The sequence below is a fragment of the Squalius cephalus genome (assembly GCF_949319135.1).
Source record: "Squalius cephalus genome assembly, chromosome: 15".
In the NCBI taxonomy this organism is placed as follows: Eukaryota; Metazoa; Chordata; class Actinopteri; order Cypriniformes; family Leuciscidae; genus Squalius; species Squalius cephalus.
The window spans coordinates 26,386,347-26,400,038 of NC_137136.1; the positions used below are offsets into that span (position 1 = coordinate 26,386,347).

Consider the following 13,692-nt stretch of genomic DNA (forward strand, 5'->3'; position numbering starts at 1 on the left):
TGTGAATGCTTCATTTGAAGATGAAGTTCATTTGAATGAATGAATGAATGAATGAATTCAGACTGGTAATTAATTAGTCATTCATTCAATCCATTCATTCTGGTAAGAAAACAGAAAAAAAATGAAATATTTAAAGGAATCTCATATATTCATGCTCAAATTTATAATTAAGTTTGGTATTTAACATGATTCCAGATGCTGAACAAATTGTTGTTCTGCAATTATATCACATTAAATTAGATCATGTAGTTATTAAAATTTTAATGCTAAACTGCTAATAAACTGATACATACATAAATAATGCTTTTACTCATTTAACTGATAGTTATTACACTGACATGAATATGCTTTGGCCCCACCACTTTAGAAGGTAATCTATAACCATTTTGCATCAATTTATCTATATCACATTAGCAATGCCATACAGAAGGAAATTATCACCACAAAACTAGAATACACTGCAAAAATGCCAATAAAACATCTCAATACACTGAACTTAATCAGGGAATAAGATAAGCAGGCTTGATATTCCATTCTAAGCACAATTCCAAGAAAACTCCTTGGAGGACAATTATATTGCCTGTTTACGTTGAGTAAACAAGCTAGAATTAGCCCACACTGAGCTAACTGCAGGGTACTATGCAAACAGCAGTCAGGGTCATTTACATAATGCAATTTCATGCATAAACTGTCCAGTAACCCTTTCAGTAAATATCTCAGCATTTTCTATCTGCCTTAAGGAAGATTCTGGAAAACAGGAGATAGAGAGTATATAGGTATATGATTGAAATCTTTGATGGTGTAATGCATGGAGTCAGCATGGGGTTATTCCTGGCAATCTAACACACGTTGATAAAAGTGGGGTACTAACCATCAGATATTGATATTTTGATTGAATTAGACACTGGAAAGGAACAGTTATGATCATGCCTGACGAAGTGTTACATATGAAATGCTATTGGCTCTTGTGTGTTTTTGCAATAAATGACTGCGACTACTTCTGTTATGATTGATTCCACTGGAGGCAAGATGTAGCGAACCCAAGTGCATCTTTAATTATCAAACAAAGGCTGAAAACTGGAAACTCAAAACATGAACAAAAACTTGGACAAGAAACATTCACAACTACAAACATTCAATACTAGACAAAGACACAGGGCAAACATGAGGGCTTAAATACACAAGACTAACGACTAGACAAGGGACACCTGTGAGCAATGAAACAATGAACCAATGACAACATGACACATCAGACAAGGGAACACATGGCAGGATCACATGACTTGAACAAGGGATCACATGACATACATGAAACAGGAACAAGGAACAACCCACAACGTGACAACTACACTTTTATATGCCTGATATGTGTTTTATATTTTTGAGAAGTGTTTAGATTTAGGATAGGGGTAGGGTTAAGTGCTCAAGCATATCTATGCAAATATAAATAATAATATTATAATAATTTATACATTTACAAATGCAATCAATTGAACAAATTTGTTTAATATTAAACAAAATAATAAATATATTGTAATACTGTAAAATAAGAATTCTAAAATAGGGAAATAATGTTATTTAAATAGTAAAACACAACTGTAAAATTACTAATATTTACTTCATGATTTCAATTTATTTTCAACCATTAAACCATTGAGCTTTTATTTTGACGGGTAACTGGCAAATGCTGCTCTTTTCAGAGTGAAACTTGGCACTTTGCATGCAGACAGCTTGTGGTTCGCTGATGCACTGGATTATGGGCTACACACTTGTGGAATGGATGAGCAGTACCACTCTGGAGCCGGTAGCACATATATTTATTTGATTAAATTGCAATTCTACAGCTGTGAATATTTTACCATTAGGCTCATGAACCATTATTACTTAGCACCCTTAACCACAGTAAAATCAAAGTAATGGAAACCATCATCACAGCTTTTTATTGAATCTTGAGTCTAAGATCTAATCTGTTTTGTTTTTTGTCACCTCTATTGATAATTGCCAAGAACTGCCAAAAAAACATAATGTGAAATTGTATGCATATGTTGACACTGTGAACCCTCTCCTTTTGACAAGGAAGTTGAAATCTATTTATGGAAATATAGTCAATAATTATTTTTTATGATGTAAAAATATATCACAAGCCTCATACCCTTTCTCTAAATACTCTACAATAGAGTTGAGAACTGATTAAAGGTGTTTTCACACTTGAGTCCTCTGTAAAAGAACCAAACTAAGTGGCCCAACAAGTGAACCAAGTGAAAACGGAGCCAGTCTCTTTACGTTCACACTGTCCCTGTCCCTTAAAGATGGTCCACTTAAGTAGGAATGTGGTCTCATACCTATTTGTGTTCATACTGTTGCTGCTTGTATCTAGACCAGTTCAGTGTTTGATGGCTGACCCTATAGCCTTCAAAATTCGACTCATTCACTGATTAAATGTGAAAGTACCATGGACTCTCCTCACCTGAACCATCCAGGGAAAAAGAATGAACTGAAGGGACCATTGTTATTTTCTGCTTCAGACTGGTAATTCCTATGATCTTATCGGTTTCATACACTGTTAATTCATTCCCTTCTGACTCTTTCCAAATCTGACAGATCCTAATTTTTAATTAGTCATGGTCAGTAAAGAGTTTGGCTTTAAAAAGAAAACTAAACTGAAAGCTTTGTGGTCCAACAATTGTTCTATTAAACAGCATCTGAAAAATATGCTACCTATATTGGTTATACCGCAAGCCCTATTTCAGAGGCAACCTGAAAAATAGTCCACTTGGACTGGGTCAGCTATTTATAAATGCTGTTGAGAAGAAGATCTAGCCGGTGTGCTGGTCAGTTCTTGTTCTTTACACTTTACTGCTCTTCACTGCACATCTAGCTAACAGTTAACAACAAAACCTGCGCATTTTACCTTTAACTGAACAGTTGCCCTCACATTAACAGCAAGTACCTTGCTTTGGGCACATTCACCATTCAGAAATGTTCTAACCTCAGAAAACCACAAAAGTATTTTGTGCTAACTTCCTTTCCCTTCAAAGTGCTTTATATGTCAAACGAAGTAAACTTCAAAGTTCTTTTAAAACATCAACACCTCATTGTATAACACTTAAACCTGCTTGAAAGCTGGTTTGGACAGAAGCTTGCCAGAATGTTTGGATGTGTGTGTCCATCTATCTGAAAGAGGTGTTTTAAGATTTTGGGTACTAAAAGAATCCTTGGAGCCTTCAAGTTTCCTCTACTGGCCAGCAACTATGGTGGGACTGATTGGTGGTGATGAGCATGTCGAGGACTTTGGCAGACAGCATAAAGACATCCCCTGGAGATGGCCATTGTGCGAGCTGACTCCCTCCGGATCTGAGAACATACCAGATTCCGGAACATCTCGGCATGGGTCTAATACACTTCAATCTCCAATTAGAGAAAGAGCAATCTACTGCTGGGAACAGGGCAGAGCTCACTTTCCTACAACCAAGCTAAAACTTTATTTGCAAGGTTTTATATTTAAAAACGTTTCCTCATTGTTTGGTATGAGTTTCTGTTTTTAGCAGAAACATTCAAAATTCTTGAAGACTTGGCTACATTGATTTGTATTTGTTCTGTGGTTATTACTGTAGCTTTGAGGTTCAGTAGTCATTAGAGAGCTGATTGTGAAAGACACAGCTTGAAATGAATAACAAGCTGGGGTCCCATATGAAAGGTGCAGTAGGGGATGAACGTGAGAAACAAAGAAATGTCCTACACCATCAGTTATTTTTAGACACGCTTATTGACCTGATTTAGATCATTGCCACTCACAAAAATGTTCCATGCACCTTGAGCGTCAATGAAATAAACAGCATCACTCGTATAACCAGCATGGAGAATTATACACAGAGCTCAGCAATTTATTCTTGAAATATTAGAAGTTTTGTATTTTGTTTTGTGTTACATTCAGAAGTGACCCACAGCTTGGCAAGAAAATAATGCCATGCTAGAAAAACAAAAAATATTTAATAAGGCACCAGTGCACAATAAAGGCAGAAAACCAGATATTAACTGTGTCGACTGGCTGCGGAACATATTATCTTGGGACGAGCAAATGTTCAACTAATATTAGACACAACTGGGTCAAGTATAGTTACTTCCCAAATGTGCCATAGAACCTCCTGACTGCATGTTTTTTAAAAAAAAATATATTTCCTAATATAAAAGATTTGATTTCCTAGAAAGTGTTCAATCTATGCAGACGTAATACATAAATGTGAGTTTCAGTATAGTAAAATAATCTAGCTCAATGATATCATCTTCAGCCTCAATTTAGTTACAAATCATTAGATCAAACCAGCCAAAAGACAATCAGCTCAGTGCTGAAAACGCTAGAACAGTTCTCTTAACCGAATCAACCTCACAGATAAAAGACGATATTTTGTATTCTTGCAGGTGCACATTGATTTCATGATGTGCAACAACCTCATATAAATGACACATTAGTTACATTCAAAATCACCAAAAACTTAACCAATGCTAATAGCTAAAAGGAGACTCATGATTTGAGCACTTCAAAAACATTATAGGCCAAACTTGAATAAATGAAACAGCTCTGACACAAACCAACACAATATAAGCACCCATAAACCTTATGGCACAATACCAGAAAAAAAGGTTAATATCAAACATATACCCTTATTTCACAGACAAGGCTTAAGGTAGTCCCAGACTAAAATACATGTTTGAGCTGTTTTAAATGAAAGCAACTTGCACTGACATATCTTAAAATATGTCAGTGCCATTGTTTTGTCTCTAGATGCACACAAGTTGTTTTTTTTCTAGGGCACGTTTATAAAAAGCTACTTAAATGTCCTAACTGAATGTCCTAGGTGTAATCCTGGCTTAATCAAAGCCCTGTCTGTGAAACCAGGCCTTAAATAAATTCCAGCAATAACAGTGTTTTACCTGTGTGACTGGGTAACTCAAGCTTGGGTTCACATTTTGGAAGAGAGCATTCTGAAAATACAGAGACAAAAAGTAAAAGAAAGAGGTTAGATAAAGTGCACCCTAAATCTTTTGACACTTTGAAGTTTCAGACTTTTTTGAAGACTTTTTAAATCATGAAACATACAGTACTGTTAGAAAACAGTTAGAAAACTTAAAGCTAAATGTAATATTCAAAATTTGCTTTAAATCTATTTTGATTTGAATAATCGGATTGAAACTATCTTAAGTATGAAGTCATTTCTGTTATGCAGTATGTCAGGTTTGAGGGATGAGTCGAGGACTCAAGGACGCAGATTTTGGACTTTTTATTAATTATTAACAAGAGCACATGGCCTGCGAACACGATCACAAGCCATGTGCTCAAACAAAACAAGACACGAATACGCAGCTAATGAGAACACTTATAAGCCGCATATTCACATAGGCCTAACATAAAAACATGCGGCCGATGAAAACACGAGCCGCGTGCGACACAACACAAGACAACAAGAAAGGACGTGGCTGATGTAAACATGAACAGTGTGTTACACAGAACAAAACAACACACACGGACAGAAGAGCGGCCCGAGTAAACACCAAATCGCACGCTCGCTCACACAACAAGACAGTGCAAGTGCTCATCCCGTGCGCTCACAACAGAAGACAAACAAACGGAGCACGAATGTCAAAACCCGGACACAAAACCGAAACCAAACTAGACCGCAGTGCCGGGATCCGAACACCACACCCCGCACACAAAACAACTCACATGGACAGAAGAGCACACAGAACCCCACGCTCACCATGACAAGACAGGAGTGTCAGAGCTCTGTCACCAAACCAAGAATAAACAGACCAAAGGGACAGAACCCTGACATGTTGTCACGTCTCCATAATATTTTAATATATTGGATAAAACATTAAACTATTTATAAAGATGGAAATCATATGACTTCATTTTCTTTAATCACAATATCAGATTAAAGTGAAAATAAGGGGGAATTTTCAAAAACGAATTTGCTTGAGCGGATTTGGCATGTCCTCAAGCAATTACTTCTAAAATAAGAAATCAAGCAATTCAATAGTCCATATTTTATTCCATATAGAACAGTGCACACATGTTATATTAGCAATTAGATAATTACGTGATGTTTCCTAAAATGTTGTCTCACATTGACATTAAAGGGATAGTTCACCCAAAAATGAAAATTAGCCAATGATTTACTCACCCTCAAGCCATTCTATATGACATTCTTCTTTCAGACGAATACAATTCAGACGAGTTATATTAAAAAATGTCCCGGTCTTCAAAGCTTTATAATGGCAGTGAATGGCCGGTTTCTGTTTTGAAGTCCATAAAAGTGCTCCATCCACTTTACTTTTATCATGGATGGATACACTTTGATGGACTATAGAGGAATATACAGCCATTCACTGCCATTATAAAGCTTGGAACTCCGATTGTATTGGTCTGAAAGAAGAATTTATGAATATGAATATCCCTTTAACTTTTTTTTTGCTCACCAGCCACTGTGGCTAGTGGTTTTCCAAAGTTACTAGCCACTCAGCATTTTCGCTGGCCAAAATTTTGACATCGATACCATGTGGAAAAACTGCCATGTAGATTTTTTTTAAATACTAATTTGGCAGCAGGTATATAAGGCTGCTGTCACTTTAAAAGCTGACGCACAGAGCCATTATACTTGCACGTGTTTTCTTTCTCAACTGTTTACATTCACTTAAAACATAACTGAATGTGTTTACGGGAATACTCGCCAAGATCGGCATTTTGACATTATTCTGTGTGTGTTTGACTGTTTAAGCACAATAAGCAGCGAAAAATAACTAAATTTAGTTCTGAGGTGGCTTTATGTGTGCGCACTTTGGGTGTGTAGAATTGAAAATAATCCAAGATATTTTAAATGAACAAAGATATTTGCTTGACTGTTTTTCTACAGCCTCTTCCTACCACAATGACCATTTGGAGTTCCTAAAGGCACAGAGGTTTCTGATAGTGATCTAACAAGATGTGTGTACTTTGGGGGTCGATGAATTGTCACACCTTTAGAACGGTGGGGGAAGTGTAATTATCTGATTGGTCAGTTTGAATGTCTCACATTTAGGTTTTAGTCACATGGTCAAGGAAAGGATAAAACAAGGTTGAAACTGTAGCTCTGGCTCTTTGATGCTCTGGCTCTCTTCTTCTCTGGGTCCCTTTCTTGGGGGCTCTCTTCTTATTCTTGGGGCTCTCTCCTTTTGCCTCCTCTTTTCTTTGTCTCTCTCTCTCTCTCTCTCTCTCTCTCTCTCTCTCTCAGATAACATTTTTCATACATGCTGGGTAAGATTAATGGTATAAGTTATTCTCATACATCTATTTCGTAACTATTTTAACTTTAACTTTAAATTTAACTTAAATTTTCAATTACAACTAATGTGCTAACTAGTTTTGATTTGGTATTGACTTTGAAGTGCTACATATTGCAAAACAATATCGTCACTCTCAATAGCAACGCTCTCCCACAAATATTAAGCTATTGTAACTGCGCTTATTTCCGTCATTGGTATAAGTGGCAGTGGGTGGTATAGACAAGAAATGTGCAGTTTTCTACCATCTTGCTAATAACGTTTCTTTAGTCATTCGGCAGTTCTTGCAGCTGCAGGAATTCCACCCTTACAGTTGTGAGCACAAAATCTGCGGGAATGAGTAAAATTATGCAATAGAGTGGTGCAGGTATGACATCAGAACCTGGAAGTATAATTCGCCTCTGGTTCCTTTCAGGTTTTCCTATGGGGTTTTATAATGGGGTCTTTCAATTTATGAGCAAAATAAAGCCTGTAGTAAAAATAACTTGGGGATACTTTGACATTTTGTTCTATGACATACACTGCAAACACTCAACCCCAAACTGTCTTATCTAGTTACTTATTAAAAACGTAAATTTTCAAAAATGAACATAACTTCAAAATTTGCGTTTTACATAGCAGAACAAAATGTCAAAGTATCGTCACATAAATAAAAAAAATTTTTTTTTAAAAAACATAAAAACCCCATAGGAAAATCTCGAAGGAATCAGTCGGCAAATTAGACTTCCGAGTTCTGACGTCATACCTGTACCACTCTATACATGCAATCCCACGCCGAAATTCAAGCCTTGTAACACCAACAATATAGCCTGGCAAGCCAGACCTACATCAAGATGTTAGGTCCGGCAACTCACCATAGACACGGCTCAATCCGAGGGGTGGGATAAACGGCTGTCTTTCAAATTCCCTCTGCACGCAATAGGACAGCGCTTCAACCAACCAGAGCGTTTTCCTAACAGGTTTTGCCGGCAAAACTACGAACACATTTTCCTTTTTTTAAGAATGACTTAAGTGCCGTTATTTGCTCTTTTCTCAAAGAAAAACTCCCAAGTCCTCCAGTGTCACGGCCAAAGCAGATTCGAAAGACTGTTCTCCAGCAGCACCAGCCATTCTTTGTTTTCAAGCAGGGAACCGTCGCAACTTTGTCGTCATTATGTTAAGCCCACCCTGCCTACTCTATACACGATGTGATTGGCCTGACCCAATTTAGGTTTTTGCAGCTCGAAAGTCAATGGAGAGTTGCTAGACTACCCTGGCTGCAAAATACATTTTGCTGCCGCTAGGGTGCATCTAGATTTCTAGGCTACCAACAATATCCATCTGGAGCAAATGAAACAAGCGAGTGAGGGGAGGCGGGTTTGTGAGAAAGCGCAGCTGGTATCGTGTATCTACTCTGCGGAAAATGAGTCTTGGACGTATCTATATCTGTACTAATTGAAAAATGAAAAAATTGAAAAAATATTTTTGACATCACTACATTGCACTTAGTTTATTATTTCAGATACCTTTTTAAAAGACTACAACTGAAAAATGTATATAAAATCCAACCCGCCAAAGTGGCTAGTAGGAGTGACTGCACTACACGCCACTGCTGAAATACACCCGCATTTGGCGGTTTGGCAAATGTTAATGTCAAGCCCTGTCTGATACAATTGAAGAAATCTGTATGATTATTATCAAATAATTGTTTTGATAATATGATTATTATCAAATATTATCCCAATAAACCTCAAGTTGACACCTTCAACCCCTCACTGAGCGATGCAAAACTTCAGCTCCGTACTTCCATCCTGCTATGTTCCATCCTGTTAATCTCTGTATTTCTATCCTGTTATGTTAATTGACATTTCGTAAACAAGTTAATAATTGTGTTTGCTTAAACACCTTAAAATGTCAAGTTAAGCATTCACACATGAATGAGGTTTAACCATTGCAAGTGTTTGCCTAGATAAAACACCCCGGCATGTGTGTGCTTCAGGCTGTCGCTATCATTTAGCATGGTCTATTGAGTATCCCGCTGAGACCGTGTGATATGATCTGAGTGTAAAGAGTCAACCCCCTGATATAGCTGGACCAAAATCCTGAGGACTGAGGCTCACTGATAAGACCTCACCCAATCGCTGCCCTTCCTCACTGACACTGCATCAGATCTCTTGGCCTTTACCCTAACCTCAATATTACACGGCAAATGTCAGTGCTGATCTGGGTTCTTGATCAGGTTAGGGTTATATGGCAACCATTGTGTTTACACAGACCCTAATAATCCCATTGTAATCGGACTAGTGGCACAGTCGGAATAGAAAAATGTCACATGTAACCATGTCAGTCGGAATAAATTGGCCAATTCTGATTAAAATCTCATTCGGATTGTATTGGGGGGAGGGGGTAACGTTTTTCTAATCCGTTCCAACAGGACATGTGAACACTTGATCGGATTGAATACTGAAGCTGGAAAGTTCATATTTTTATTGTTATTTACTTATAATAATAATACACCATATAAGTAAAAGTATGCTTTGTCAAACCTTGCCATTTTACTTACCGGTATATTGCATATTATAAGTAAATAACAGTAAAAATATGCATACAGTATGTTTTGTCCAACCTTGCAATATGTAAGCACATTGTGCAATGACGTACAAATGACCTTGTCGTTGTGTCGTTTAATGCCGTTATTGTTGAATAAAGACCCCATGGAAGGAATGATAGATTTACCCCGAACAGGTTTTTAGGTGAATGCACCTGCAGTATAGCTTTTGCTAATGTGTAGCTCGTGCAAACACACAAGCAATAGTACAAAACCTTTTCAGACATTATTTCTTTAAATATAAAATAAATTGAATTCAAAAATGAGAATTCTGTCAATATTTACTCACCCGTATGACTTTCTTTCTTCTTTCTTTCTTAAAATGTACTGATAACTACTACAGAGCTGACACAATAGAAAATCCAATGAGTTCATCATAAGTGGCCTGTCCATGCACTCAAAGACAAAGCACCATCAGGGTAACAAACATTACAATGAAATATTGTAATAACTAAATAACATAAAATGTAACACAAAACATCCGAATGTACATTATTAATAACAAAAATAAGAAGAACCAAAATTGTTTATACAAAATATAAACATTTGTGACCACGTGTCACACAGAGACTGGGTCGAATTATATGGTAATATAATTTATATATTTTTTAGTAAAATTACATACAATGCCATGTTAAAACATTTATAATGTTTTACTATGTATGTTAAAGCAACATTTCAGTTTAGTGTAGATGGGTATATTAAAATAAAACCACTTTATGAAATAAACAGTCATAAGTTACAGGGATCTATAATATACTGGTAACATTTTCAGAGTATTATTATTATTATTATTTAATTTTTTTACTGTGAATATCTGGAAATTTAGTTTAGTAATTTAGTAAACTTAGTGGGATATTCCAGACAACACATAGTCATCATCTAACCTTCATTTAAAGAGATAATTCACCCCAAAATAAAAATCATTTACTCATTGGAACTGTCGTTCCAAACCCGTAAGACTTTCGTTCATCTTAATTTTTTAATGAAATTTTTGTCCCTCCACTGACAGTCTACACAACTACCACTTTGACACTTCAAAAAGTTCATAAAGAGATTGTAAAACTAATCCATATGAATCGAGGGGTTTAGTCCAAATTTTATTAAGACACAATCACTTTATATGATGAACAGATTTAATTTAAGCTTTTATTCACAAATAAATATTCATCAACGCACAAATCAGTTATGATTAATGGAAGCTCAAGCATGCTTGCATGAGGTGCGAGAACCAATGAGGTTCATTCTCGTGTTACGCAGCACGTTTGAGCTTCTGCAAGAACCAATGAGGTTCATTCTTGTCTTACGCAGCACGTTTGAGCTTCAGCAAGAACCAATGAGGTTCATTCTCATGTTACGCAGCACGTTTGAGCTTCAGCAAGAACCAGTGAGGTTCATTCTCATGTTACGCAGCACGTTTGAGCTTCTGCAAGAACCAGTGAGGTTCATTCTCATGTTACGCAGCACGTTTGAGCTTCAGTAAGAACCAATGAGGTTCATTCTCGTGTTACGCAGCACGTTTGAGCTTCTGCAAGAACCAATGAGGTTCATTCTCGTGTTACGCAGCACGTTTCTTATGGATTTTACGATCTCTTTATGGACTTTTTGAAGTGTCAAAGTGGACGTTGTGTAGACTGTCAATAGAGGGACAAAAATCTCTCAGATTTCATTAAACATATCTATGAAGATGAACTAAAGTCTTACGGGTCTGGATTAACATGAGGGTGAGTAATTAGTGATTTCTGGGTGAACTAACCCTTTAAGATTAAGGTCTTAAGGTCAAGTTTAATCTATTCACTGGCCCACACAGAGTTTGAATGACTGTGGCTTTGACTTTTGAAAGAAACCAGGAAACATTTTAGCATCTACAGTATGTGTGCATGATGTGCATCACGTCCTCTCCTGCACTGAAAAAAAATGTTTAGTCAGTTCAACTTAGAAAATGTAATTCATGTGGTCACACTACAATAACTGGTTTTGTTGAAATGAAATAAATGATTTAAGATGACTTATATAACTTAATTCAACCAACCTGAAAAACACGGTTTTACTGAAGTATAACTTAGTCAGTAGAAATAACCTGATTTCTCCAGCTAGCTAAAATGACTTAATAAATTTGATATCATCTTTTTTGTTTTATATGATGAAAGTCCTTTTCCACTATGATGTATACAGTCAACAAAGAATTCATTACCCTTATTTAATTTAATTCAAGACATTTTTTACACAAAACTTAATTTAGTTTATTCAAAATAAATCAGAACCACTAAGTAAAGATAGGTGTCAGTACTGACATTAGCACAGAGCGCTGAGTGCGTTGTGCACAAGTAACAGTAACTCCTCTAAATGTCCAGCATTAAACATAAACTACCAACATCTTTTCCTTTACTGAAAAGCACATAAAATAACGTGGAAATATAAATCCACAGCCTAGGGCTGCGTTTAGCATCGTAATCCTAAGTAGACCGTTGAGCCTTTGCCATTTGACATCACTTAGCCTTTGACTTAGTTCACAATACTAATGTTAATGTTTAAGGTTAAGTTGGACATTTAGAGTTTCTGTTATTGAATTTTGTGGTTACCATTGTGGTGAAGAGTAGAGATGCCGATTGCGATTTTCACTCTGATGCAACTTAATGTGTTTAATAACCCCAAATCACAATTACTCATTGAAGCAAAATTCGCCGATCAGCAAGGAGCAGGTATGCATGTGTCGAATGTAACCATCCTTAGCTTTAATGGATATTGTATGTAACAGCATTTCCTTGTTTTATGTTACATCAAACTGATTGAAGTAGGTTACAACAACAAAATTAGAATTTGTAGGTAGAATCAGGTAGAAATACCTCCTTAAATACCTCTGCCTTCATTTAAAAACGCAACTTTGAGATAAACATCCATAACATTCTTCCCTAAAACATCTGTTCCTCATTGTAAAAACAATGTACTCTAAACCCCTTCAAAAGACAGAGAGAGAAAGATGGATGTAAACTGAAATAATCTTCGTCCTATTATACAGGATGACATAGCAGCATTGTCTATCATGGACCATAATGCAGTTCTGCGTTTACATTAAATCACAGCCGACTAAAAATAACACAAACGTGAACTGCAAATGCAGATATTTTAACCCTATAGGTCCAATTTTTGGACAAAAGCATAATTGTATTCTTTGAAGTTCTGATGTAAATACGATGCTATTAGCATGACAATAAATGCTGCTGCCACCGTACATTTTTGTTAAGGATTATTACATGAATGACACCCAATATCAAAGCTCACTGCTTCTTTTATTCTTAGTTTTTTTCCTGGTCGAATCAATCCTGGATCTGCAGTGACCACATTACAGCAATAGCATGGAGGACGATCAGATAATGTTTGCTCATCAAGGCTTCATTATATTACATAATGCAAGGCTTTCTACTTTACAAGCCATAATGGCTATGATCACAACAACACAGGCTATCGTATACAAGCTTGCAACTCAGATTAAATAAATTGGACTCTGGGCACTGTGCCTGATCGGCTCCAGGATGCTTGGGTATTCATAGTTTTCACTGGACGTCACACCCTTACAGGAACGCCCACATGGAGGCCTTTGCTTAAAGCAAGTTATTTCTACCAGGTTTTTTAATAGGAATCTGTGTGATCGGGAGACAAAAAAAAATCGAATTTTGCTCATTTTCAAGTTGGTCACGAGAATTCGACGCGCTGTCCAACAGAAACTTGCTTGGCTTGGAAGTGAGTTCTATGTGAACAGTGCTTCATACAGTACATCACTACACTAT

The 13,692-nt window shown here is 36.6% G+C and overlaps 1 protein-coding gene across 6 annotated transcripts in view; it reads right to left on the reverse strand.

The window, feature by feature from the left end:
* The window catches only part of triob (trio Rho guanine nucleotide exchange factor b), a 147,573-nt gene that overhangs the window by 126,312 nt on the left and 7,569 nt on the right, over positions 1–13,692 (reverse strand). For all 6 annotated transcript variants that reach the window (XR_013823808.1, XR_013823809.1, XM_079895938.1 and 3 more), the window contains exon 2: positions 4,933–4,983. Coding sequence is in view for 4 of the 6 variants with exons in the window: in XM_079895938.1 (XP_079752064.1) it covers positions 4,933–4,983 (51 nt within the window). In the remaining 2 variants the exon portion in view is untranslated. The remainder of the gene's footprint in view (positions 1–4,932; positions 4,984–13,692) is intronic.